This window comes from Schistocerca americana, chromosome 2, assembly GCF_021461395.2.
Source record: "Schistocerca americana isolate TAMUIC-IGC-003095 chromosome 2, iqSchAmer2.1, whole genome shotgun sequence".
In the NCBI taxonomy this organism is placed as follows: domain Eukaryota; kingdom Metazoa; phylum Arthropoda; class Insecta; order Orthoptera; family Acrididae; genus Schistocerca; species Schistocerca americana.
In genome coordinates, this window is record NC_060120.1 from 298,241,302 (window position 1) to 298,267,510 (window position 26,209).

Consider the following 26,209-nt stretch of genomic DNA (forward strand, 5'->3'; position numbering starts at 1 on the left):
ATTTAAGGAAATAAGAGCAGATATATGACTACTTCTCAGAAGATTCACAAAGAAATACGATCCTGGTCCGGAGGTCGCCAAGTGTAACCTCCCCCCACAAAAATATAAATAATTATAATTATTATGGAGCCAAGTGTAACCTCCGCACACAAATATAATAATTAAAATGATGAACCATGAACCAGTAACCTCGCCACAGGAATATTTATAAGAGAAACCAAGAACCATGAACCAAGCGTATACTCCCCGCAAAAATAATAATTAAATGAATTTTTAAAGTATTGTAACCTCTGAACAAAATTAATTTTAATGTAACCTCTGAACAAAATTGGCTCCCATTTATAGTCTCCGTGCAGAAATTCATTCACATTTAATGTAACCACAAAATGCAATTCCTAAACCCGGAAATAATAAAGAAAATTCAGTAACCTGGTAAATTTTATGGCGACAGCAGCGCTGCGCCTCGGCCCTGTATTCTGAATAAAAAAAAAGGAAAAATTCTTACCTCAATAAAAACTGCGAATATATATCTGCTCTTATGTAGAAATTTTTTGGCACAGCTTCGTGCAATGCTGGCGTATATTTTTTTCTGATTCTTGGAAGGAATGATCATGCATTGGAAATATTCTTTAAATTGAAATGAATGCTTTTCTTAAAAAAAAAAAAATTACTTTATATTATAAAAATTATTGAGGCATTTTTTGGAACAAATTAAATGACAATTAACAGACATTATTAGATATGCGCAAGGCTGCTTCTTCACCTTCTACAACAATACTCATCCTGCAGAGTCCCGACCAGAGCAGACTGCCGACACGCGCAGGCACGCGCCGACTACTGCAGACTAGCACGGACTAGGGCGGACTGAAGACTACTACGGACAGACTACTACTGCGGACACGCGCAGACTCGCGACAAGCAACAACTAACTACATACTACTCTCTGGTCAGAAATTCTGCCATGCCTCGCCCATCACCGGCAATGCATACGTCTTACACAATAGATAAAATTAAGTCAAGGAGTTCCTGCAGAACATTTGTAGGATAATTGTCAGCATACACTCTTGAGATTACAATGATAAAAATTCTTCTGGGTGTTGTACCACGTCATAATACTGCCCTGAGGAAGGCCGTCGTAATACGGTCGAAACGTTGGTTTTAAGTTTATTATCAACGTATTTTATACTAAGATGCAGTACAACACCAAGAAGAATATGTCTTCATTACTCCTGCCACAGAAGCCTACGTAGTTACGTCACTACTGTGATTATAAATCACCGATCACCACGATGGTCAGAAAGAGACATGCTGATGATGATAAACATATTGCATTTCAAATGAGTAAAACTGATGCTGAAGATGCATTTACTGTATAGTGAATATAAATACGGTGTTTTAATGTCTAAATGTGCGTTTGTACAAACAAGAGGTTCTGCATTGTGTTCTATTATATACTACGGTTTATCTCCATTACATTCGTTCTGTGGCAGACAGAGAAAGAGAGAGTGAGAGGTAGGTGTCATCTAGCATAGTTGTTAAATCACTCGGGTACATAATCGAAATCATATTCCTTCCGATGGCTAAATTTCATTTCGCTGTGGTTAAGTTGCTTAAGGCGAACATCAAGACGGTTTATTTGAATAGGATATTACAGTTTTCACTTCTTACCTTCTGTTAGATTCGAACTTGTGCTCTGAGTCTACTGGCCTCATCACCGACACGATCCCAAAAAACTTAATCTTGCATCCTTCCTTGCTTCCTTCTTCACGGAAGGAGTGGTGCAATAATGGTTGCTTGTATTCCTCTGCTATGCCTTCTGTTAATAACTCCAGCTGTGTCGTTAAGATCGAAGAACGACACGTTTCATCGTGTATCATTATGTAGATGCTAGACAGACTCAAGTGGTAAAAGCTACAAGAGAGTTGTTGTGTACCACAGAGAGGTTTACTGTTGCAAAAATGGGAGTGTCTTGCAGGCAGTATATTACTTTCTTCCATATATGCCTCACAAGATGACTGCAAACGAATATTGCACTAGGCTAATGTGGGGCCACTCTATCAAATACCTTCCGTCGCAATAAAGGTGCAATGAGCATTGTTTATTTGGGTTGCCTACAGTAATAAATTCTAGAAATATTCTGAAACACCTGACGACTATTTTATGAGAAACACACTGTATCTCTGATCGTTACGATTGTGATAGCATTATTAGTAGGTTCAAAAATGGTTTAAATGGCTCTGAGCACTATGGGACTTAACTTCTGAGGTCATAAGTCCCCTAGAACTTAGAACTACTTAAACCTAACTAACCTAAAGACATCACACACATCCATGCCCGAGGCAGGATTCGAACCTGCGACCGTAGTGGTCGCGCGGTTCCAGACTGTAGCGCCTAGAACCGCTCGGCCACTCCGGCCGGCTATTAGTAGGTGTTTGGGCACATTATCAGGTAGTGTATCCCTTCAGGGAGTAAAGGTTCCTAATAGATATTACGGCAAATGTAAAAATGATTGCTGTACAGGTCCTGCTATGGAAAAGGATGGCGGGTTGCTGGAATGTCCTACTAATGCATCATTCACTGTGAGTAATAGATTACCTACAAATTAGTATGTAAGACTCAGCATGTAGAGACGTGCACACATCGTGAATGTTGTACCATGCTTCCTGGCAGACAGCAGACATGTTGAGACAGACATTCATTATCGGTGTTCTGGTATGGCGGGGACCTTCATTCTCAGAACACATGTTGTTATCCCGCCGACTCCCTCAGTAGCTATCGGCAATGTCCGGCATATTTGGCGAGCTGTGCCAAAGCCAGTCACCAAGTGGTAATGGTGATGGCGTTCGCTGGTTGCTGTGGATGTTTCTTTTATAAAAAATACGTTAATGTATTGGCAAAACTGTAACAGCTCCAAAATTGCAAATAGCAGTGGTAGCTGGTCATATTTGCAGAAAATTCCATTGGCCAGAATAATCTAGTGTATATTGCGAAAACGAAATTGGAATTATTTGGTCAACTGTTGTTATTTTGTCTGATGTCATTTTCGCGTTACAAACTATATTAAGATAACTCAGCTAAAACCTGACATTTATTCGCCACCCAATTGTCCCAGAGACAAGTTTTGTAGCAGTAGTGTATTTGTTTCACATCTTATTCCCTTTAATTCTGCCTGGCATCAAGAGGATGCAACACCCAGACCACCTGTTTTTCTTTTTTGCTTTTCCCCGCCGTTTTTTAGTCATGCTATGGCCTAGAGGCTTGAGAGGACATGTATGAACTCGTGTGTCTTTTCAGGTTTTCTCATCATTTTTAAGTCATACAGTTAGCCTACAACCATTGGGTAGGGGGCAGGAAGCAGAAGGGAGGGTGAGGAGAGGGGAGGTGATGGGGTGGGTGTGACTTTGACATATATCAAAACAGTGGCCTTGAATTATGACTTCAAATGTTAAAAATCAGATAAATCGGTTTCCTGGACTGATTCAGGTTCACCGTTGACTTAATTGAAAAGTTTAGATTTCAAATCTAAATTTTATCTATGTATAAACAGCCTATGTGTATGTATGTATGTCTGTGATCTCCTCCCAAGCTGCAGGATCAATTTCAGTCAAGTTTAGCACACAAACACCAAACTTCACCAGTATCAGCACTAGGGTGTTTATAACCCCCTAGCTCAAACAGGAGTGGAGATGTGGGTAAAGAACGTGTTTGACAACCTCTGCTGCATAGGCTGTCCTGCATGAAAGGTGTGTCGTGTGGGAATAATATCAGTTTGCTTTATCAATCCATTGTGTAGTGCAGCCTATCCAACAGGGGCAAAGCAAGATTTTCAAACACATGATGTGAAGGCTACTGAGCGTATGGGCAGATAGCAGTGGAAGGATGAGACTGACAGAGAGACAATGGGAGGAAGAGGAAGGAACGAAGAGATGGGCAGAGGGAGGGGAAGAGGAGATGGATGAAGAGACAGGGAGGAGGAGATATGTACTATATATGTGTCAAATATGTATATGAGCAAAATTGTGAGAGAAAGCCTACATATGTAAGTCTGCAGGCTTTCGTGGCCGTTGTCAGTGAAGTTAAAATCTTCTGGGATATTAGGCGGCGTCATGTTTCTTCTAAAATGTTCGACGTTTCGACCCCTCTGCTGGGATCTTCCTCAGGATCTTTTGGTGTCCATTGCTGCTAGAACACTGTCAGATACGAGTGTCGCGTCCACTTATTAAGGGGGAATTTTCTGGCGTTCGTGAGAAGTGATAGTATTGGTTAAAATTCATGTGGCTACCATTGGTGGGCCATAGTCATAGGCTAATACAGAAGAAGGGGCGTTGGTAGCTCATCTCCTGTGGATACCGTTGGCGGTCATCGTCATTGGATAGAAAGGCACTGTTCCACACATGTGCTGGAGAAGGGTTATTGGTTGAAATACCTACTACCGCTATTGTGGTCATCAGTGGCTAGATTCGAAACGGACAGAGCAAGAGAGGGGGAATGTTTACCCAAAGTATTATTGTCCGCCGAGGTGACTTGCAGCGCGTTGTTTATGCCGCTCACACACCGCGGCCGCGTATTTACTTCCTTGATGGCGGGGAGCCACGATGCCGGAAGCCTATAGCCGTCCTCTCTATTGAAATTAGATGAATTCTTAGAAATTTCAACCGCTTCTCGGATCGTTCTTCTATTCAGTTTGTTTCTTTAGCCAGTACACGTACGTTATTAAAATCTATATCAGAGCCACAGTTCTCGTGATGTTCCGCTACTGCCGCTTTTGCACATTGATTTAGCCGCATGTGCCGTTCGTGTTCCTTAATGCGTTCTTTAACAGTTCTTCCCATGTCGCCTGTATACACTTTGTCGCAGCCACATGATACTTGATAGACGCCTGCGTTGTGGAGGTAATCAGGTGCATCCGTTTTCCGTCGGAAAAAGTATTTTATTTTGTTTTGACTAAAGAAAGATGTCTGAATACCATTTTTCCTTAAAATTCTGCTTATGCGATCAGAGACCCCAGAAACGAACGGTAACCTGACGGAGTGAAAAGGCGGTTCCTCGTCATTCTTGTTAGCGGTATAAACTTTCCGCCTAAAAGCCCTGTCGATCGAATAACTATCATACCCATTTGCCTCCAATGTCCCCTTTAAAAAATTCAACTCCAATTCTAAGTTGTCGTCATCGCTGATACGGAAGGCACGTAAAGACAGAGTGTTGAGTACTGCTTGCTTCTGGGCTGGGTGGTGGTGCGAAGTGGCATCTAAATACCTGTTTGTGTTAGTCGGCTTTCTGTAGACTCTATGACCTAGAGTGTTACCAGATCTTCTGTATACCAACACATCTAGGAACGGGAGACCGACCTCACTCTCAACCTCCAAGGTGAATTTTAATTTGGGGTGAACTCCATTTAAGAAATTGTGGAACGCATGAAGTTCTTCTTCGCCGTGTGGCCATATAACAAATGTAACGTCCACGTAGCGGAGCCAGCAAGAAGGCTTCGAAGGAGCACTACTTATTGCCTGTTGCTGAAAATGTTCCATAAAAACGTCAGCTGCAAATGGCGAAATGGGTGAACCCATAGCAAGGCCGTCAGCCTGTTCATAGAATTCACCATTGTACTTCAAATAGCTCGAGCGAAGATATAATTCAATTAAGTCACAAACATCTGGAGCAACATTCTCTTATGATCTCCATTGTATCTGATACTGGGACGTTAGTAAATAACGATGGCAGCTTACACATCAAGGAAAGAAAAGGGTTTCTAAGCTACTGCCATATAGACTGTGCTACATGAGAGGTGTGTTGTGGGAGTAGTACCAACTTGCTTGAGCGACCTCTTTTGCAGGGGCTACACTTCCGGATGGGCATGCTTAGGGAAAGGTTGTGATAGATAGATAGAGGCGGGGGGGGGGGGGGGGGGGGGGTGTAAACTAAAAGAAACGGGCGGAGAAAGGGGGTGGATAGGGAGAAGGGGGTGCAGGAGGGTACGGCTATGTGGAGAGGGGGCAGGAAGGGTATGTACAGAAAGGGAGAGGGAGGAGGAGGAGGAGGAGGACAAGGTACAGAGAGAGAGAGAGAGAGAGAGAGAGGGGGGGGGATGGGGCAGGAGGGGATGCGTAGCCAGAGATGGGGGACAGGAGGGAATGAACAGATAGAATATGTGGAGAATATGAACATATGGAGGGTGATGATGATATGATCAGAGGGAACGTGGGGTCTTCTAATATAAATACCAATAACTCGAGAGCGAAATGTGGTACCGCTCTGCGCTAAATTTTAAATAAAATTTCGATACCTTGCCTACATTTCATATACCGCAATGTATGGGCTAAAATCAACAGTACGCTTATTTTAAGCAATGCACTTTTACTTGTGCAGGCTGTCTAAAATTTCGTGAAATTTAATTTTTAGCAGCACAGCAACTACGACTAATAACGAAAATAAATTCATATCCTTATCCAGTGATGATGTCAATCTGTGAGATGTGCAAAAACCAATTTTTTTCACCAAATAGTTTTCTTAAAATCGGATGATAAGTATTTAACTGTGGCAGGAACTCCGTCTCTCAGCACAGGTAGCAGCACTGTTCGAGCAGCACAGCGACAACAACGTGGACAGCACATCTGTACCACTCGTGCGGTTAAATTTTATTATTATCTGTTTAACACTGCGAGGAATAACAATTAAAAAAAATACTAGTAGCCGGAACTGAACCCGACCTGACAAACTGGCACTGATTATAACGGCTGCTCCTCTAAAATCCTACAACGTACTGACCTGATGCTGCGAGCAACATAGCACCCTCTGCGCCAGCAGGAATGACGCCACATCAGAGCATGCACAGACTACAACTGTGTCCCTTCTCTGAGCCGATCGTAACATGACTGACCATCATTTCAGCACTCGACACTAGTTTCTAGTTACCGTAGATGGAGCACTACAAATCATGTTTCCTTCCGTTTCTTTGCACATCAGTATGAATTCGAAGAGAATTGGTATAATTTTAGAGCGGTTTCTGGCTCTCATTTGAAGAGAAATGGCATACTTTTAGTACAATATTCACAATGTGCTGTAGCACATCAGCACACGATCACTGTCCGTCACTGCGATCAATCTGTAATGCTGCATGCCTGAGAGACTTTCAAGCAACATATTCTCCAGAGAAACCCACGAACACACATGGCCGTATCAGTTCGTCAACAAAAATTCCGTGAAGTAGGCTGTCACTCAGCTACATTTGCTGAATGGTTCTAGTAGACAAGTTATGCTACTGTTCGCACTTGGATCTGAGTAGATTATTCTAGGGAGATCCAACTAATGTCACAATTCGGTAGATGTTACGACTTCTTTAGAGGAAGTGACTCAGATCAGTGACGTAGCAGTGGTTGGGTTTTCTTTCATATTGTTTTGACAACCGTAAGTCTATGTATTCGACAAAAGTCTCTATGTATTCGACAAAAGTCAAAGTACTGTAACTTCTACTGAATTAAAAATAGCGAACCAACATGAATGAAATTGAAGTACGGTATAACTGTAAGGAATATAGTGTCTATGAATTGATAATTACGTTACTATTTACATTTTACAAACAAACTATAACCAGACGTTACGAAGTTTCAGCTGTCAGTTGTTCTAAATTTTAACCAGACGTTACGAAGTTTCAGCTGTCAGTTGCTCTAAATTTTGCAAGCGTTAACAGTTTGCTTGCTTTAATCGTTGTTTAAATTTCTATGCAGGCTTCCTTGTGGACTTCATATCCGTACCAGTAACTTCAGCCTTTACATCGGCTGCTGCTCTCAACATAGCTTCGTCTCAGCTGAAAGGCCTCCTGGGTATTGGAGGAAAATCTGATAGCTTTCTTGAGTCGTGGATAAATGTTGTCAACAACATTGAGCAGACTCAGCTGTGGGACGTTGTACTCGGCGTATCAACCATAATCGTACTAGTCTTTCTACAGGTGAGATATTTAAATTTGTATCTGATTATTTATTTTTTAAATCTATTGACGTTGTACCCTAGGTGTGCTGATAGTACTTTCTGCTACTTCCATACAAATATCTTGATAGCAAGAGTAGTGGATGTTTTGCTGGAAATCCGTTTAGCACGAAATTCGTGATCGAACTTCAAAACGAAATTAAAAACATTCCTCCAGTGCCACACCTAGAATTTATCTGATTCTCTGGATTCAAGAATTTATAATTCCTCCTAGCTGGATGGCAAGCAGCAATGTTTACTCTAAGGCTGAATGAAGAGTAGCAGTGTACTGCAAACCATCCTCTGTTATTAACGATGTAGGGAACTCCTGGAGAATGAGATTTTCACTCTGCAGCGGAATGTGCGCTGATATGAAACTTCCTGGCAGATTAAAACTGTGTGCCGGACCGAGACTCAAACTCGGGACCTTTGCCTTTCGCGGGCTAGTGCTCTACCAACTGAGCTACCCAAGCACAACTCACGCCCCGTCCTCACAGCTTTACTTCTGCCAGTACCTCGTCTCCTACCTTCCAAACTTTACAGAAGCTCTTCTGCTCTCCCGCGAAAGGCAAAGGTCCCGAGTTCGAGTCTCGGTCCGGCCCACAGTTTTAATCTGGCAGGAAGTTTGATATCAGCGCACATTCCGCTGCAGAGTGAAAATCTCATTCTGGAAACATACCCCAGGCTGTGGCTAAGCCAAGTCTCCGCAATATCCTTTCTTTCAGGAGTGCTAGTTCTGAAGTTTCGCAGTAGAGCTTCTGTAAAGTTTGGAAGGTAGGAGACGAGGTACTGGCAGAAGTAAAGCTGTGAGGACGGGGTGTGAGTCGTGCTTGGGCAGCTCAGTTGGTAGAGAATTTGACCGCGAAAGGTAATGGTCCCGAGTTCGAGTCTCGGTCCGACACACAGTTTTAATCTGATAGGGAACTCTTACTTTAAAAAAATGGAAATGTATTCATGTGAAACGTTTTGCTACCAGTAGGAGCTGAAAAGCACGTATGTAATACAACTGAGGAAGTAGCATCTTTTCTAAAAGAATAGCGTTTCGATTAATTCACTAGGTTACTTTTAAATGGCATAAGCGCAAATAATATTAAGCAGCATATTACTAGTTTATTGTAGATATAGTATACAAATTTTTCTCAGAGTAGCTTCTCTTTTGTTAGTTTATGCCTTGATTCTTTCCACATCCGTGAAGGCTCCCGTGGTGGGATTTACATAACACGATGAATGAATGAACTACCGTCTGAAAAGGTTTTACCCGTACTGTAGTGACGGAATTGTGATTACTGTTGGGGACAGTAGTCTTTCACGTTAGTGATGTGGACGTTATTTGTAGTCGATAGTAATTTTGTAAATCTATGTGGCAAAAGGGGTCAAAATACTTACTGATTTCTTACCTTGACTACCACTTCGAACATTGGCCGAAACTGTGGATAACCACAAAAATATTAATATTTTTTCTTTTCTATAATGGCAACTGTTGTGAATGTATGACAGTCTGAGCGGAAGTTAAATTATGAATGGCCATTGGATCCGTGTTCTGATATGGTGAAGACAGTAAACCACGAACTGCCGAAAATATTGTTATACTTAGTCTGTTTAATGTCTGATGGGCTATAAAAGACTAGTGCGATCACAGAACATTGCTATCAATCAATGATTTACATTAGTAGTGGCAACTCTTTTTTTTTCGTTCTAGATCTAACAGTTAACGTTACTTCAATTGCTTCTCCATCGGCATATTTCTGTAATGAGGTTATAAAATGCTTTCTTCGAAATACACAAAATGTATATTGCATATTATATGAATAATATGCTTAACAGCTACGGATTTCGTATAACAAATACACAATGTTAGGACTGTTTTGACGCTACATAAATACCACAGCCGATAGTTACAAAATACTAAGCAAGTGAGCGACTCGCATAATGAAAGACAGAAGGTCGAAATACTGGGTTCAGTCGTTCGAAGTTCTTCCGTTACGGAAGAACCAAAATCGATTCCTCCTCACAATCATCGTCTGAACGCCGAAATGGAAGATGCGGTACTGAGATAAGTGGCAGACTTGAAAATCTACTGAAATCGCTCAATAGACGAAAGGCAACTGGATCTGATGCGAGATCTATACGATTCTATACACAGTTTGTAGAACAACTGGCTCGCTTGTAGCTGTAGATCGCTGGAACAACGGGAGATTCCAGTTAGTTACGAAATATGCGGGTCGTTGCCGTTTTGAAGGATGTTTCATCAGACCATGACCGCTTGAAGAGCATTTGTCCATACAAGCGACTTATCATTTAGCGCACCCCCCCCCCCCCCCCCCCTCCCCTTCGTTTCATCTCGTACATTTTCAACCATATCAGTTTTCGCTACTAACTGTGATGCTCACTGTGTACGAATCCTGCACTTTGACGTCCCTCTCAGCTTGGTGCACCAAGCACGAGGTTGTGCCGATTGGGTCCTGCATCAGACATACGAGGTGCGTTCTGTAAGTAATGCTACACATTTTTCCTGGGTTAATTTTTGTTAAAAAAATGCTGAATTTGTTGTGGGATATCGTGGAACATTCCTGCTTCAACGCCTTCAGTTACATGTTGTTCCGACTGGTGGCGAAGTTATTTGTAGCCTTCAAAATGGCGACTGTAACGGAGGAGCGTTCCAGGAATAGAGCTGCCATTGAGTTTCAAAAATGTTCAAATGTGTGTGAAATCTTATTGGACTTAACTGCTAAGGTCATCTGCCCTAAGCTTACACACTACTTAACCTAAATTATCCTAAGGACAAACACACACACACCCACGCCCGAGGGAGGACTCGAACCTCCACCGGGACCTGCCGCACAGTCCATGACTGCAGCGCCTCAGACCGCTCGGCTAATCCCGCGCGGCTGTCATTGAGTTTATTTTGGCGGAAAACCAGAGCATCGCAGGCATTCATAGGCGCTTGCAGAATGTTTACGGAGACCTGACGGTGAACAAAAGCACGTTGAGTCGTTGGGCGAGACGCCTTCGGTCATCGCAAGCTTGCACAAAACCTGTCCAACCTCCCGCGTTCCGGTCGGTCGCACACAATTGTGAGTCCTGCAACGTTGGAATATGAGGACACTCTCATTCGAAGTGATCAATAGATCACAATCAAACACCTCACTGCCCAACTGGACGTCTCTGTTGGTAGTGCAGACACCCTCGCTCACAAGTTGGTGTACTCAGAGGTGAGTGCCTGCTTGCTTCCTCGCCTCCTAACATGAGACCAATAGCAACTAAGGACCATGTCTGCAGAATTTTTTGCGCGTTACAAAGCTGATCGTGACAACTGTTTGTCGAGCAGTGTCATAGGTGATTAAACGTGAGTTCACCTTGAACTAGAAACAAAACGGCAGTCCGAACAAAAAGTTCAAAGCATCACCGTCGGCCGGTGAAGTCATGGCGACGGCCTTCTCGGACTATGAGTGGGTTATTCTGTTCAATGTCCTCCCACATGATGCAACGATCAAATCTGAAATGTATTGTGTTACTCTCGGGAATTTGAAGAAACTACTTAAGCGTGTTCGTCGCCACGAAACTCTACATCTACATCTACATTTATACTCCGCAAGCCACCCAACGGTGTGTGGCGGAGGGCACTTTACGTGCCACTGTCATTACCTCCCTTTCCTGTTCCAGTCGCGTATGGTTCGCGGGAAGAACGACTGTCTGAAAGCCTCCGTACGCGCTCTAATCTCTCTAATTTTACATTCGTGATCTCCTCGGGAGGTATAAGTAGGGGGAAGCAATATATTCGATACCTCATCCGGAAACGCACCCTCTCGAAACCTGGCGAGCAAGCTACACCGCGATGCAGAGCGCCTCTCTTGCAGAGTCTGCCACTTGAGTTTGCTAAACATCTCCGTAACGCTATCACGGTTACCAAATAACCCTGTGACGAAAGGCGCCGCTCTTCTTTGGATCTTCTCTATCTCCTCCGTCAGACCGATCTGGTACGGATCCCACACTGATTAGCAATACTCAAGTATAGGTCGAACGAGTGTTTTGTAAGCCACCTCCTTTGTTGATGGACTACATTTTCTAAGGACTCTCCCAATGAATCTCAACCTGGTACCCGCCTTACCAACAATTAATTTTATATGATCATTCTACTTCAAATCGTTCCGCACGCATACTCCCAGATATTTTACAGAAGTAACTGCTACCAGTGTTTGTTCCGCTATCGTATAATCATACAATAAAGGATCCTTCTTTCTATGTATTCGCAATACATTACATTTGTCTATGTTAAGGGTCAGTTGCCACTCCCTGCACCAAGTGCCTATCCGCTGCAGATCTTCCTGCATCCAGACGAACTTCTCCGTGACAAAGGAATCACACAAGTCTGCACCCCTGACGGGAGCTCACAAAACTTCGTTTGGCTGTCCTTCCTCATCCGCCCGACAGCCTGGTTCAAAAATGGCTCTGAGCACTATGGGACTTAACTACTGAGGTCATCAGTCCCCTAGAACTTAGAACTACTTAAACCTAACTAACCTAAGGACATCACACACATCCATGCCCGAGGCAGGATTCGAACCTGCGACCGTAGCGGTCACGCGGTTCCAAACTGACGCGCTTAGAACCGCACGGCCACACCGGCCGGCCGACAGCCTGGATCTCTCACCTTCAGGCTTCTATGTGTCTGGCCCTATAAAGAATGCACTTCGCAGGAACTAGTACGTGGACGAAGGGGGGGTTATTGATGCAACAAGAGGTTGCCTCCGACGTCGACTAGTAGAGTGGTATCATGCAGGTATACAGGCCCTCCCAGTAAGGTGTCGTAAGGGCGTCGCGTTGAACGTACATTTTGTTGAAAAATGTCGTTTTGTAGCCAGAGGGTGGGGAATAATGCGGTGTATTGGAAAACCGAGTAAAACCAACCTGCTTTCAAAAAAAGTATGTTGCATTACGTATTGAGTCCCACTCGTAAGTATAGGCCTATTTTGCTGATACTATATGTTGTAGAAGTCTTAAACACGGCTTATGACCTTTTTTGGTAAACGAAAACATTCTCAATGGGCATCAATGAATTTCGCAAGAAGGGATCTTATGAAATTTAGCTCGCTGTGTTCGACCATGAAATTGAGAGAACCACAGGTAACTGCACCCGGACTGATGCCGTCTCCCTGCAAGGCATTAGGTATTCGATACAGTTCCGCACACTGTCGAACAGAGTACGAACTTACGGAATATCGAATCAGCTTTGTGACTGAATTCAGGGCTTCTAATTGATACAATAAAAAATTCCGGAACGTTCGTAATTTCGCGCCAGTGGTGTGTTGGAGCGAAATGCGGTTGGCATCCCTGCACACGCCTGTGATAAATGTGTAACTGCCGGAAGTTTCATTGTTGTATGTTTTTTAGTTATTGTTCAGTTCTGTATGGAGTAGAACATTGTGTCGCACAGTTTGCGAATTTCGAGATGGCAGAGTTAGAGGAGCAACGCGTCTGCATTAAATTTTCCGTGAAAGTCAAGAAAATCTTTAGTGAGAGACACACAAATGATGCAGGAAGCCTACGGTGATAAGTACTTAAGCTCTATTCGGTGTTATGAATGGTTCACACGGTTTAAAAATGGCCGGAAGGAAGTTACAAATGACTCCCTTCGAAGTCTACCGACGACGCTAACGTCAGGAACGTAAACGAAATTGTTCGTGCCAAATGAAGACTGACTGTCCGAGAGACTGCAAAAGAATGTAACATTTCAGTTGGATCATGCCACGAAATACTGACACAGCATCTTGGAATGTATCGTGTTGCCACAAATATCGTCCCACGGCTCATGAATAAGTCAAAAAAGATCTCCGCCTCGCAATCTGTGAAGAGCTTTTGGATCACGCAAATGAGAAAGGGATGTTCCTTAGGAGAATCATAACTGGTGATGAGACGTGGGTCTACCATTCTGATGTTGAGACCAATCGGGAAAGGTTGTCCAATCCCAAAAAGCTCGTCAGGGCAACTCAAATGCCAAAGCTATGCTGACAGTTTTCTTTCGCTTCGATGGATTAGTTCTTCACGAATTCGTGCGACATGGACAAACTATTAATCGATGGTACTACACTCCTGGAAATTGAAATAAGAACACCGTGAATTCATTGTCCCAGGAAGGGGAAACTTGATTGACACATTGCTGGGGTCAGATACATCACATGATCACACTGACAGAACCACAGGCACATAGACACAGGCAACAGAGCAGGCACAATGACGGCACTAGTACAGTGTATATCCACCTTTCGCAGCAATGCAGGCTGCTATTCTCCCATGGAGACGATCGTAGAGATGCTGGATGTAGTCCTGTGGAACGGCTTGCCATGCCATTTCCACCTGGCGCCTCAGTTGGACCAGCGTTCGTGCTGGACGTGCAGACCGCGTGAGACGACGCTTCATCCAGTCCCAAACATGCTCAATGGGGGACAGATCCGGAGATCTTGCTGGCCAGGGTAGTTGACTTACACCTTCTAGAGCACGTTGGGTGGCACGGAATACATGCGGACGTGCATTGTCCTGTTGGAACAGAAAGTTCCCTTGCCGGTCTAGGAATGGTAGAACGATGGGTTCGATGACGGTTTGGATGTACCGTGCACTATTCAGTGTCCCCTCGACGATCACCAGTGGTGTACGGCCAGTGTAGGAGATCGCTCCCCACACCATGATGCCGGGTGTTGGCCCTGTGTGCCTCGGTCGTATGCAGTCCTGATTGTGGCGCTCACCTGCACGGCGCCAAACACGCATACGACCATCATTGGCACCAAGGCAGAAGCGACTCTCATCGCTGAAGACGACACGTCTCCATTCGTCCCTCCATTCACGCCTGTCGCGACACCACTGGAGGCGGGCTGCACGATGTTGGGGCGTGAGCGGAAGACGGCCTAACGGTGTGCGGGACCGTAGCCCAGCTTCATGGAGACGGTTGCGAATGGTCCTCGCCGATACCCCAGGAGCAACAGTGTCCCTAATTTGCTGGGAAGTGGCGGTGCGGTCCCCTACGGCACTGCGTAGGATCCTACGGTCTTGGCGTGCATCCGTGCGTTGCTGCGGTCCGGTCCCAGGTCGACGGGCACGTGCACCTTCCGCCGACCACTGGCGACAACATCGATGTACTGTGGAGACCTCACGCCCCACGTGTTGAGCAATTCGGCGGTACGTCCACCCGGCCTCCCGCATGCCCACTATACGCCCTCGCTCAAAGTCCGTCAACTGCACATACGGTTCACGTCCACGCTGTCGCGGCATGCTACCAGTGTTAAAGACTGCGATGGAGCTCCGTATGCCACGGCAAACTGGCTGACACTGACGGCGGCGGTGCACAACTGCTGCGCAGCTAGCGCCATTCGACGGCCAACACCGCGGTTCCTGGTGTGTCCGCTGTGCCGTGCGTGTGATCATTGCTTGTACAGCCCTCTCGCAGTGTCCGGAGCAAGTATGGTGGGTCTGACACACCGGTGTCAATGTGTTCTTTTTTCTATTTCCAGGAGTGTATGTTACGACGCCTGCGAGAAAATCTGAGAGCGGCCTGAAATGTGCCGAGACAATTCATGGCTCTTCCATCACAATAACGCACCCACACATTCATCCCTGTTGGTGCGTGACTGCTGCACAAAAAACGAGATCTCTGTGCTGCCTCATCCTCCGTACTCTCCAGATCTTGAAAGGAGGAAGATTTGCAACGATAGACGAGATGAAAGAAAATTCGCAGACGGTGCTTAGCGCGATCCAGGAAGAGGCGCAACAAGACTGGCTGGTTCTGGCTCTGAGCACTATGCGACTTTAGTTGTGAGGTCATCAGTCGCCTAGAACTTACAACTACTTAAACCTAACTAACATAAAGACATCACACACATCCATGCCCGAGGCAGGATTCGAACCTGCGACCGGAGCGGTCGCTCGGCTCCAGACTGTAGCGGCTAGAACCGCACGGCCACTCCGGCCGGCGCAACAAGACTGCTTCCGGTAGTGGAAACGGCGTTGGGAACGGAAAAGAGTATTTCGAAGGAGATCATGCATATTAAGTAAAAATTAAGCGTAGCAAAATTTTGTGGGCGAAGTTCTGGATTTTTTTGAACAAGCTTTGTATTTTGTTCTTAACGGAATGAAATCGTCAGATGTAAAAGTAACTTCGGGAATACCCCAGGGAAGTGTTAGAGGGCTTATGTATTTAAATGATCTGGTGGATACTGTCGAGAGCTCGATGAGGCTATTTGTGGTTGATGGGTTTGTGTAGATGAAAGTTCCAGCTCCAGACAATTGCCACGAAACTTAGGAAGACCTGCAGAGAATTTGCGCTTGATGCTGGGACTGTCAGTTCACAATAACCTAAATAAGTGCAACGTATTACGCAGAAACAGACGAAAAGACCTGTAATTGTTTGGTTGCGTTATTTGATTGAACACGGAAACAACCCTATAATATCTGTGAGTGGCCGTCTGGGGAGACTTGAAGTGTAATAATCATATATTTGCAAAGGAAATTAAGAAGTCTGCTTTCCAAAAATTACTGGAGTTCTGGAAACTGTTTTAATCACTCAAGTTGGCCTCTCCTATGAATGATCTGACTTACAAGGGGAGGCCGCCAATTGTGAAATTCAGATTCGATTCATACTGCGCATAATAAAAGCTCATGGCCAGAGGTGTAATGTGGCAAAGCACCAATGAATTGCTTATGCATGTTGGTGAAGGCGCATCGCTCTCCAATTGTACCGCCTCCATTTTTCCGTTTTTTTTAACAGGGTGTACCAAAGCTCTCCCGTCCGCACTGATTCTCGACAATGTTATAAGTTGCGCTAGGGACCGCATCTACCTTCTTTCGAAGTTAGCAGGTAACTACGCTGTTATGCGGCGGCTCGCTTCGGCCCATTCAACATCTGTCCTTCAAGTGTAACGAGCGAGTAACGGAGTTTATATTTCATACCCGCCACAGCAAATTTGTGTTCGTGGGGTCTCTATTCTAATTCGAACGTTGGACTTACGCTATACGTATTCGTTTCGGAATATCGTCTCTACGTCTTCCGTTAACTATACGTGGTTAACATTATGAAGACAATTAATAACATTTGTGAAATACAACTTTGTTTGTAGAGAACATAATGATGTTCGAAGTCGCCAGTTTTTCCACGACAAACGACTTTCAACAACTTATTATATGCATAATTGTTGCAACTGATTGCCGGCAATTATATATATATATATATATTTGAATTACAAAAAACAAATTCTAAAAAATATATATACACATTTGAATTACAAAAAACAAATACTAAAAAAAAAGGTTGCATGGCGTGAGATTCGATCCGGCGACCTTCCGATTACAAACCCGAGCGCTTACCGCTGCGCCACGACGCTGTAGAAAATAATGAATCGTTGAGAGTTTTTCACCGCAACGGTTTCTTTTAACTGTCGATTTTCTCGACAACGGCTGAGAAGTGCATCTTGGTGCTTTGCCACATTACACCTCTGGCCATGAGCTTTTATTATGCGCAGTATCAATCGAATCTGAATTTCACAATTGGCGGCCTCCCCTTGTTAGTCACAATTTCTGAGTGTAGATTCATTCATGATTGAGAAAAAAAATAATTTCGGATTTTTACCTTTTTTCAAATTTCTCAGAAACTAAACGTATAATCGAAAAGTTCGAAGCTATCAAACATGTATAACATTAAATTCTGCATCTATTGAGTACCAAAACTTTGGTATTTGATTAAATTTTCCTATAGAAAAGCTACACTTTTCGAAAAACACTCGTTTTGTCGTTATGAAACGTGCATCATCTCAGAATTGGTCAATTTAACGCCAAATACTATGAGAGAATAGGTGCCGAGCACCAGACTGTGAAATTCCAAAGAAGAAATAGTCTTACATCTAAGACGTATCACATCTATAAGCACACTACACGAAAAGGTCTTCCCCACCAACAGTCAAACGATTTTTCGCAGAATCACGTTCCACAAAAAAAAAAAAAAAAAAAAAAAAAAAACAATGAAGAGCTTCGGTATTATTTTGGCTATGAGAAGGTCCCATATCTTCTATCTATATCTGATGACATAGGTATGCGAAAAACACCAAAAGCTGTGTTTTACATGTTGTTTGATGCCTTTATGCCTCGCCTGGGCCTGTCAACGCTGACATGGGACTGTCGATGACTGGAAACAGGCTGCCTGGTCGGACGAGGCCGGCCGTTGTGGCCGAGCGGTTCTAGGCGCTTCAGTCCGGAACCGCGCTGCTGCTACAGTCGCAGGTTCAAATCCTGCCTCTGGCTTGGATGTGTGTGGTGTCCTCAGGTTAGTCAGGTTTAAGCAGTTCTAAGTCCAGGGGACTGATGATCTCAGGTGTTAAGTCCCATAGTGCTCAGAGCCATTTGAACCATTTGGTCGGACAAGTCTCGTTTCAAATTGTATCGAGCGGATGGAAATATAGTAGTATGGAGACAACCTCATGAATCCATGGACCTTGCATGTTAGCAGGGGACTGTTCAAGCTGATAGAGACTCTGTAATGGTGTGAGGTGTGTGCAGTTGCAGTGATATGGGACCCCTGATACGTCTGTGTACTACTCTGACAGGTGACACGTACGTAAGCATCCTGTCTGATCACTTGCATCCACTCACGTGCATTGTGCATTCCGATGGACTTCGGCAGTTCCAGCGGGGCAGTGCGACATCCCACACGTCCAGAATTGCTACAGCGTGACTCCAGGTACACTCTTCTCGGTTTAAACATTTCCGCTTGCCACAAAACTCCCCCAGACATTAACATTATTGAGTATATCTGGGATGCTTTGCAGATTCGTTATTCCTGTAGTCTCTCTGTGGAAAGAGTGGGTTTTCTGGCCAAATATTTTCCCAAGATTTTATCAGAGGAGCGAAAGACTTGAACTGACGCCACGCAAAGGCTACATTTAAAAGAATGACATCCTTGATGTTAAATGTTTCCGTGATATCTGCGTCATGTTGGCTGACGATATCAGTCAGTAGGCGCTTTCTGTGATGTGCTTTCAGTGTTTCGATAACATCTTGATCCATCGGCGGAATTAGTGCAGCCGTATTTTTTGGCAAATGCAAAGCCTCTGTGTAACCATCAGTCGTCTTAACCCTCAATTCTTCCTTGTCCGGTGTCCTGGAGCACTGTCCAACAACCAAAAGATTTTTTCTCTTTACGTTTAGTGGATTTAAATGCCCTGGGGGACTGGAATTTGCCCCATCTAAGAGTTTTAACATGAGCCTTCCAGCAGGATTTCCGCACACCGTTAACGTGGTACGCTCTTTTTGAGGTTTCCTTCGGGAAACTTCTTTTTCTTCCTCCATTATAAAAGTTTAAGCCTATTTCGTCGACATTATACAGTTGTTCGGCCGTAGGGCCTAGTTCGTCGATTTTGGCGTTTAAATTTTGAATGAACTGAGAAACTTCAGTCTCGTCAGCTGATAGTTTTTCTCCGCTCATCTGCAAGAAGCGGGTGATATGCCGCTCCTTAAAGTATTCAAACTAACAATTTGCTGGCAGAAAATCTTTGTTGGTCATTTCACGATAGAAAAAGCTGGACTTTCTGTTTTAAAATATCTCACGAAATAGTGACGTGCTTGGGTCTGTGTTGTTTAAACCAAATGTTGAGAGCTTCCTCAACTGGAGGGTATTCGCTTACGCGAAGAGTTTTTGTCTTAGACTCATCTTCTACGGCTTTTATAAATTATTCTGTTTTACCCATATTTTTTACTATGTCGTAAGTCGGTAGTTCGCCCGATATCAAAAGTATTAGAAATGGAAGTTGAGAGATTGACCACGGTTATATGTTTTAATAATTTACCATTTATCAGTAAGAGCTACGGTATTATGCTTATGTTTATCGTTTCCGCTTGTGCTCGGCATCAAACAACACTTTTCAGTACAAAAATTAAAACAGAACAGTTAATCCATGTAGCAGAATTCAGATTCACTAATAACATGAAAGGAGCACTTTCGAAAACACATTAATTATACTGGCGTGAGACACGGGGCAGACATGAGGCGACACCTGTCGCCACAAGTGTGTGCCTCTGTGCCTGGAGCATGCGCAATGCCGACTGTCAGATATCGGATTATCGTGAGTCTGCTGTACTTGACTGTACGGGGTGTCCCCTACGAAGGAGACCCCACAAACATGTGTAGCAATTCCGTTGAAACTGTGTAATTTGAGACGTTTGATTTGGTAACACTGCACTCTGCAACACCGTTTGAAGCAATAGTGCGTTTCCGCACATTGTTGTGGTTGGAGCTCAGTGTTCAGTGTTTAGTGACAATGTATAGCAGTTCTGCGAAGAGCATATGTTTCTTGTGAAACAGTATTGGAGTACTGGTTCCATTAAGACATGTCAACGAATGTTTGCTGAAAGGTTTGGTGACCAGCATATACCGTCTAAATACAAAAATTAGTGAAAAAGATGTAGAGCAGTGGAACATTGTTGAATCTTCACGGCGGGGAACGGAAGCCATTATCAGTGACTGACATGAAACAATGATTGTTGGCCTCTTTTACAAAGTCTGTTCAATCTCTCATTTCAGGAATGTGGAATGTCGTGGAGCGTATGTCACAGAGCTGCGAAGAAAGCTGGCATGTGTCCATACAGGTTTACAGTAACTGAACGTCAATGACAAGGAAAAACACATTACCTTTTGCCATTGGTTTCAGCAATTTATTTCTCAGACGCCAGGGATATTGTAGTACACATGGCGCAGTGATGAGGCAAGGTTCCACATCTCTGGTTATTGTAAAAATGTAAACGTCGTGTGACTAGGACCTCCCATCGGGTAGACTGTTCGCCGGGTGATTTGACGCCACTTCGGCGACTTGCGTGTGGATGGGATGAAATGATGGTGATTAGGACAACACAACACCCAGTCTCTGAGCGGAGAAAATCTCCTACCCAGCCGGGAATCGAACCCGGGCTCTTAGGATTGACATTTTGTTCGATATTGTTCATTGCGTTTGTTTCGGGTTGACGTCCCGTGACACCCGTTCACGTTCACTATTGATTCTTCCGCTCAGTTTTTTTATTACAGAGGGCAGCTAATCCTCTGACCGAACACGGTGAGCTACCGTGCCGGCGTCACTCAGTTACCAGGGGCGGACTCTGGTTATTGTGAACCTTGGGAACACACATTTCTGGAGAAATGAAAATCCACATCCACTGGTCGAGCAACCCCTGTATTCACAAAAGATTGGCGTATTCTTTGCACTATCACAGCATTGCATTATCGGAACAGCTTTTCTCGAGTCTACTGTGACAAGTGCAGTTTCCATCAAAATATTTCGGGAATTCGTGAACCAGCTGGAGGATGAAGAACTTTCCATCGGCTGGTACCAACGGGATGGCATCACGGGCCACACATCTCGAGTGACCATGGTTCAGGTCGAATCATTTGTTTCCCTAGCGGAGTGATTTCAAAAGGATTGTGGTCTCCCAGGGTCACTTGATTTAACACCAACTGACTTTTTCCTCTGGATGGCCTAAAAGGCAATGTCTACAGGAACAAATCATACAACTCGGAAGATTTATGACAGAACACTATCCGTGAATTGCAGGCAGTGACACCAGATGTTCTGGCAGTAACATTTGAGAATCTGCAGTGTCATGTTCAACTGTGTTTATAAGTCGAGGGCAGTCACTTCCAGCAACTTTTGTGATTCGCCTTTATTTCCCCATGAACAAGTTACACGTTCATTTGATTTCATTTCCTGAGTTTTATGCAAATCCTTTAAGTACAGTTTAGGCAAATGTTTGTTTGTGGGGCCATTTTTGAACGGGACTTCCTGTACTATAGACAGCATGGCTTCTGCTCCATGTGAAACAAAGCCCAATGAGATCCTAGCAAATGCAGAAGAATGATGAACAGCTACTGCTGTTGACATTGTTCAGCAGTCTGTCTGTGATGTCTCTGGGGAGGACACTGACATTCTTGTGATTCTGAGTGCTTCAGCCCCATTACCCCTCAACATTTTTATATTGAAGATCGGCACATTCGTTACTCTTGAGATAAAACTGGAATTGCATGAGAGATCGTTTTGGTACTCAGTATCAAGGGCAGGCATAACGGTCATCAGACTCACTTCTGTATGTAAACAAACCTCAGTTCAGTAGTATATAAGTTCCTCAGTCAAACTGTCATCATCAAAGGAGACTTTAACCAGTCAACAACTAGTACCAAAAATTACAGTTTTGTAAGTCGTGGGTGTGACAAGACATCCCCATTAAACATTGCTAGATGCCTTCTCGGAGAACTATATAGAACAGGTAGTTTGGAAGCCCATTCGTGATTGAAATATATTGTTTCTAATTGCAACAGATACAGCTGACATTCTTTCAGAATGTTGACACTGAAAGTGGTATCAGTTATCATCAGACAGGTTTAGTACCAATGATTACCAAAATACAAAGGGCAAATAAAACAGGTAGAAGAATTGATCTGTTCAGCAGATTATATAACGAGGCAGTATCGTCATATCTCAACAAAGAATTTGAAACATGTAGCTTTGTGTCAAGTTTAAAAGAATAGTTGACCATGTATTTGATAAGTATGAGGGCTGTTCAATAAAGAAGTTTTTTGTTGTTGAGAACATACCTTCATTCATTGTCATAAATTTGATGGTCCTTCTCAAAGTAGTCTCCCATGAATGCGATGCACTTGTCCTAGCATTTCTGCCAGTCTTCAGATACATGCTAGAAACCATTTTTTGAGATGTGCTTCAAAATTGCCTGTGTAGCCTTCACTACTGCTTCTGATGATTGATAATACCTTCCACAAATGCATTTCTTCATGCTAGGGAATAGAAAAAAGTCACACAGGGCTAAATCCAGACTATAGGGAGGTTGAGGGATGGACTTCACGTTGATTTTTGTAAGATATTCAACAACAACATTGGAAATATGTGGCCGTGCATTATCATGGTGTAGCATCCAGCCTGCTTCACGGAAATGTGGTCTTTTGCGCCAGATATGGACTTGAAATGTTTTCAGGATATCCCTGTAGTATTATCCAGTTGCTGATGTGTGTGGAGATACATGCTGATAAAACATTTCATGAATATCAAAGAATGAGAAGCAGCCACTTTTGCTTTTTTGGGGTTGGTGAAGAAGATTCCACACTGAGCTTTGCTGTTTGCTCTCAGGATCAAAATGATGTAGCCAAGTTTCATCAGCGGTGATTACATTTGAAAGAAACTACGGATCTTCCTCTAACATCAACTTTAACTACATGCAGCGCTGCACGTGAATGTCCTTTTGTTTGGAAATCAACAGTCTTCGAACCCATCGCACGCAAACACGTGTCATGTGTAATTTTTCTGTCACCAATGTGTGGGTGGCACCCAGTGAAATGTTCAGTATTTCAAAAAGTGATCTTAAGGTAATTTGTTGATCCTCTCTCACAATGACAGCAGTCTTCTGTAAGAGCAGTAACTGGAGCACCAGGTCCACTTTCCTTTGAAATTGATTGTCTCCTCTCTTTAAACATTTTAAACCAGCTTCAAACTGTGCTGTAGGGAAGAACAGATTCTCCATAGACCTCCTGTAACATTGTATAGGCCTCAGAAAGCAGAATTTCAAAGCAGCATGTTGTTCCTTGCATGTTACCTCCATTGCAGCGGTAGGCTATACTGAATATGTTCGAACTTGCCTGCCTCTCACAGGCGGGAACCAGGAGTCCCAACAATGAAACTACTATGGCGTGTTTGTTGTACATTAAGCTAGCAGAATATCATAGGATTAAATTTTAGCTTCAGAAATTATGACCATAAAAAAATTATGATCATTCTTTATTGAACAGCCCTCGTATGTACCTGGTAGAACAATTCATGATGGGAAAGATACTCCACAGTATACACTGTAAAGAAACTTCTAAGGAAACAGAAAGTACTGCATAGTAGGTATAAAACATGTAGGGCTTAGGATAGAGTGATGCTGAAGGCAGTAGGTTTGACTGTGGAGAGGGTAATGCATGAAATGGTCATATACAAAGGCACCAAAGCTAGTCTACAGAACTCGTGGATAACACAGGAACTGACATTGAGGGAAGCAAAGGAAAATCCTCAGCTCTGTTTTCAAATGTTACTTTACAAGGGAAAGGACAGGGGGATTGACGTAATTTGATTCTCACACCCCTGTAAAGACGAGTGAGGGGTGTTTTCATACCAGTGGTGTTGAGAAACAGCTGATATCTGAACTGGAAGGAACCTAGGATCAGGGACTACAAAGGTACTGAGCAAAAATAAAATATTGTCTGAAAGAAAATTATTTATTAATTTATCACAGAGTCCACTTTCTAATTTACAAAAGCAGGCAACACTTCTTTGTACCAAAAGATTCTCAAACCACAGTTTCTGTAATACACATCAGCAGATAACAGACACTGGAAATAGTGTATGCATCTGTGACACAGAATAGACTGTAGCACCAATAAATACTAAAACACAGGTGGAAGAGTTAATAGTATAAATGTACACACAAAGCCATGAAGCAGTCCACATACGAGGGTAATCCAAAAAGTAAGGTCTCCTATTTTTTTATAAGTACATAGACCTTTCTATTTCTACAATCGTTTACATCAGTTTACAGCTTGAACATTTAGCTATTTTTCGATATAATCACTATTTCTGTCGATGCATTTTTGTAGACGCTGTGGCAGTTTTTTGTATGCCCATGTCATACCAGCTGGCCGAAATGCTGTTCAGGAAGTTATGAACCTCTTCTTTCACCTCGTTGTCGGAGCTGAATCGCTTTCCTGCAAAGTGTTCTTTTAACTCAGGGAACAGGTGATAGTCACTGGGCACCAAGTCAGGACTATAGGGTGGGTGATTATGTTCCTCTGAAACTGTTGCAGGAGAGCAGAGCAACGGTTTGCCGAGTGAGCGTTGACATGAAGAATGTGTATACCCTTGCTCAACATTCCTCTTCTCCAGTTCTGAATTGCCTGTTTGAGTGAGTCTCACAGTACCTGTTGGCGTTAATTATGGTCCCAGTGGACATAAAGTCGACCAACAATACCCCTTTCCGACCCCCCCCCCCCCCCCCAAAAAAAAAAAAAAAAAAAACCGGTTGTCATGAATTTACCGGCAGACTGTGCTTGTTTGAACTTCCGCGGCTTTGGCAAAGAAGAATACCACCATTGGCGTGATTGTTGTTGGTCTCAGGTGTAAAGTGGTATGCCCAGGTTTCGTCACCCGTGACAATTGAGTCCAGAAAGTTGTCATGTTCGGCTGCAAGGCGGTGAAGACATGCGCGGGAAGCATCAACTCATTGCCGCATGTGGTCCTCAGTCAGCATGCGAGGCACCCATCTTGCGCACACCTTCCGGTAGTTCAATGTTTCTGTTGAAATTCTGTGAGCGGTGCTTTGGGAAACCTCAGGAACCAACATGCAGACATCATCCAGGGTGATGCGCCGATCTTCACACACGCTTTGCTCAACCTTCAACACTGTCTTCTCAGAAATTGATGGTCTCCCGCCCTTTGGTTCGTCATCTGACCAACCTGCAAACTTTCTACACCACTTACAAACATTTTTGACATCCATGCACGTCTCACCATACACTTCCGTCAATTGGCGATGGATTTCAATCGGTGCAGTGCCCTTTGCGTTCAAAAACCGAATAACTGCGCGCAATTCGCACTTGGTAGTAACATCCGACGGGAGTTCCATTCTCAACGGCTGCCAAGCCAAAACTGAGTGCCTCAGTGCGTCATGCAAATGTTTACACACAGTACGTGAAGCGCTCTTCGTAACAGTGTGACCAACTGCCACACAAAAAGAGTTCAGTACTTATAAAAAAAATAGGAGACCTTACTTTTGGGATTACCCACTTATACAGTAGAAAATTTAAAGAAATTATTAATTTCTTTTAAAAACAGTTTCTGTAATTTGCCCGAAACTTGAAATAATATACACATGTGTGAAACAGACAGGACAGACTGTAACATCAACAATTAACTAGACCCATAGGTAGAATTACTAGTAGGCCTAACACAAAAAACGTACCAGCACAGCTGTTAATAAGAGTTAAATAATTATTCCAACAAGTTTTATTTAGACAGTGCCATCTAAAGGTATCAGCTAAACATAGCCAGTTGAATGATCAGAATCAGTTTAGTCTCAAATGACAAACACCACTCAGAAGTGACTGCACATTGGGGAGAATTGTCTCATGAATCATGATTAACAGTTAATGCCCAAAAGATATAGTGCTTATTGTCATTCCTGT

The 26,209-nt window shown here is 43.6% G+C and overlaps 1 protein-coding gene across 3 annotated transcripts in view; it reads left to right on the top strand.

Annotated features, from left to right (window-relative positions):
* Positions 1-26,209, top strand: part of LOC124593102 (sodium-independent sulfate anion transporter-like) — a 239,507-nt gene that overhangs the window by 171,498 nt on the left and 41,800 nt on the right. For all 3 annotated transcript variants that reach the window (XM_047131899.1, XM_047131900.1, XM_047131898.1), the window contains exon 4: positions 7,725-7,945. In XM_047131899.1, coding sequence (XP_046987855.1) covers positions 7,725-7,945 — 221 coding nt within the window. The remainder of the gene's footprint in view (positions 1-7,724; positions 7,946-26,209) is intronic.